Source organism: Sesamum indicum, linkage group LG8 (assembly GCF_000512975.1).
Source record: "Sesamum indicum cultivar Zhongzhi No. 13 linkage group LG8, S_indicum_v1.0, whole genome shotgun sequence".
NCBI classification, from domain to species: domain Eukaryota; kingdom Viridiplantae; phylum Streptophyta; class Magnoliopsida; order Lamiales; family Pedaliaceae; genus Sesamum; species Sesamum indicum.
Genome location: NC_026152.1, coordinates 11,932,493 through 11,935,738, shown reverse-complemented (window position 1 = coordinate 11,935,738; position 3,246 = coordinate 11,932,493). Strand labels below are relative to the sequence as shown.

At 32.6% G+C, this 3,246-nt stretch overlaps 1 protein-coding gene across 1 annotated transcript; it reads right to left on the bottom strand.

Annotated features, from left to right (window-relative positions):
- On the bottom strand, positions 1,890 to 2,744 carry LOC105168666. Its single transcript, XM_011088798.1, has one exon. The coding sequence runs from the start codon at positions 2,742 to 2,744 to the stop codon at positions 1,890 to 1,892; it is 855 nt and encodes a 284-aa protein (XP_011087100.1).

The window sequence follows — 3,246 nt, the reverse complement described above, 5'->3', positions numbered from 1 at the left end:
TGATCTCGTAGCACTCATTGACGAGGACGAGAAAGACCCTACCGATGGAGAGACTGATTTAGATAAGGATTTTTTTATGTATAAAAATACAATATTGAATAATATTTTTATTTTATTAATTTAATTATTTTTATTTTCTTGCTATATAATATATTTTTTATAATACACATTTAAGAAATTAAACTACATATATATAAAAAAATCCCAATAAATTACTTTTACAAAAATGAATACTAAAATAAATTAAATACAAATAAATAATATAAAAAATATTTTATTTTTTTAATGGCTTTCGTAACAATTTTTGGAATATAATTTATTATCATATAACTACGAATATAGTTCTAAAGACGGTATAAAAGAGAGTTATCAATTTTTAAAAAGGCAACCAAAAAATCATTACTAAAGCAATATAAAAAATAGTAACAAAGGTCGGTACAAAACTAAAAACATAGTTCAAACAAGTAGCTACAAAGGCCATACTCTGCAAAGAGTACTGAAAAAAGTATTACAAAACTCGGGACAAAAATCGTTAAAAAATAATGCACGGCCAAAAAAGAGAATTCAAAAGACTGTTCCCAAGTTGAAGCAATTCCATAGCTATATGTTTTATAATAGCTGTTCCAATAATAACTATATCAAATTTAATTTGACCGTTGTAAAAAAGGTCCAAACTCATTTTCTGCATTCGGTCAAGTATTGTATCGGCTTTTAGGACGGGTATAAAGGCCGTTACAAGTTGTATAGGCCATCAAGTAGGCCGTTACAAATATTTTGTAGCATTTGAAAAAAACACAAAAGACTGTTTGTTTACAATAACCGTGGCAATTAATTAAAAAATATTACATAATATTAATGTAGTCATTAGAAAAATCATTACTATGAAATATATTTTTTTAATAGTAGATGTAGTATAATATAATCCATATGAAATTAATCACAAAACTACCCCGATCAGTGAAAAATATTTCGTCCACTTGACATTGCAACGGAAACATCGAAACCGTGCTTACCCGTCGCAATTCTTCCAACAAGGTCTCTTCTCCCGTGCAAGAAGTGAGTCTGCCCTACAGTAATACATATATTTTATTTAATAATATTTAATAATAATTATTTATCATGATTTTAGTCCATAATCAATAGTTGCCCATAAATGTTTTTCTTTTTCTTTCTTTTGGTAACATTGTCACATGTATATATAAAGCTAGATTATTGTGTTCATAATATAATTAGACCAGTCTTTTATTATATTTTGGCAGGGAAAATTTAGTCATTTAACTTAGTGGTGGTGGCAATTTTGGTTGTATATGAATTCATATTTATAATTTAGTATTATAATTTTAAAATTTTGATAATTTTAGTACTTTTATATATTATTTGACCAGAAGATTTCATGTAAATTGTACATGACACTGCAAGAAAATAATTCAATTCATGCGAAAAAATCTAATACTAAAATTAACATTAAACTAATCAGCAAGTATAGATTAACTGAATTAGAAAGTACGGGACTGTAAAATCATAATTAATTAGGTCAAATGAAATAATTTTCTCAAACAAAAATCTACATATTATGCGGGAATGCAATATATGGGATTAACCCTGAACCTAGTAGAAATTAGAAAAGTAGCAAATCTTATAAAGGTTTTCAAAATTGATTCTCTTTCATTATATATAACTAAGAAAACAATTCTGATTAGTTTGAAAAGATAGTAATTTTGGTTTTATACATGCAATTAAGAATAGCATTATTACGAAACAAATTTTAATAAATTCAAAATGATAGCTGCTTAAGACATTTATTTTCTTATATTCCTGATTTATTTTCGGTTCCTTGCATTAAGAAGAAAATAATCTACATCAATCATTGAACAAAATTCAAGATTACATTACTCGTCAATGGGCAACTCATAGCGACACAAAGGACAAACATGATTTTCCCGCAGCCACCTCAATATGCAATTTTCATGGAACATATGACTGCAAGGCAGCCTCGTCCCGCGTCCCCCATTGGAAAACCCTTCCAAACATATGGAACATGACTCTTTCGCCAACATCGACGCTCCATCATCATCTTTTCCGCCATTCACAGCCACATTCTGTAGCTCCCCGTTGACTATCTTTGCCGGACGCCTCGCCATTAACGATTCCGCTTCTTGCTGAACCTCGCTCATGTCACGCGGTCTTCTGATGGCTTTACTGTATTCATACTCAAATGTGGGGTCAATCCGTTTCTGCTCATCAAACCAAGAAACCCACGACGCGAATTCCTCCGCAGGCACCATCACGTCTTTCCGGATCTCCAAGCGCACCAATGCCATCATGTCCTTGTTCTTTGGTTTATTGTGCACCAAACGAAGGAAATCAGAGATTTTCCCAACGACCTCATCTTCGTTGGTAAGTAGAAGCAACTGCCACTGACGGCCGTGGAGTTGGGGTTCCGTCCAACAGCAGTTGCGCAATGGGAAGGGGATGAGATCTTCGTCCAGGATGAGATCCCACAATGACTCCTCCAGAGATTCTGCACCTTTTACGTTGATCGGTCTGGTGTGAGTGATGGAATAGCCCGGAAACACCACCCCCGTGTGCTCATCGTTCTCCGAGTAGAAATCGACATCGACGTGAAGCAAGATCAAGAACCTGAGGTCCCCAAAACTTCGAACGGATTGCAATTCGTCGATCTCAACATTTATGAAGGAATTTTCATGTGAATTCAAGGGTGGAAGCCATGCCGGTGGAGCCATAGTGCATGCACTGCACTACACTACACAGATGGAGAGGAATGAAGGACAAGAACTTCGTACGTAGAATGATTTTTGGTGGAGGTATATATGTATAATGATTTCGTAAAAATCATTGGGTGTATATATATATATATAGTGAGAGTCCACTATACACATCAGAGTCCATATTCTTGTCAACTTCATTTCCTATATAACTGGCAGTAACCGTTTTCTTAAGAAACAACAAGAAAAAAGAAAATAGTAATATCCTAGTTTCTGGTGGGTTTTGGATCCAATAACAGACATATAACGTATACCAAATTATTTTTTCTTGTAATAATCTCTCAGGAAGTTCTTGTGTAGGTTGATCACATCCGATTATTAATATAATAATATTTATCTTGTAATTGATCATAATTTTTGTATACTATAATAACATACTTATGTATAAAAAGGAGTAATTCAATTCTAATAATTTTGGATCACTATAAAAAAAAAAAAAGGATTTTCCCTATACCATTAA

Bases quoted from the DNA above. Each gene is read 5' to 3' on its own strand.
- LOC105168666 (XM_011088798.1), bottom strand. From the start codon at position 2,744: ATGGCTCCACCGGCATGGCTTCCACCCTTGAATTCACATGAAAATTCC.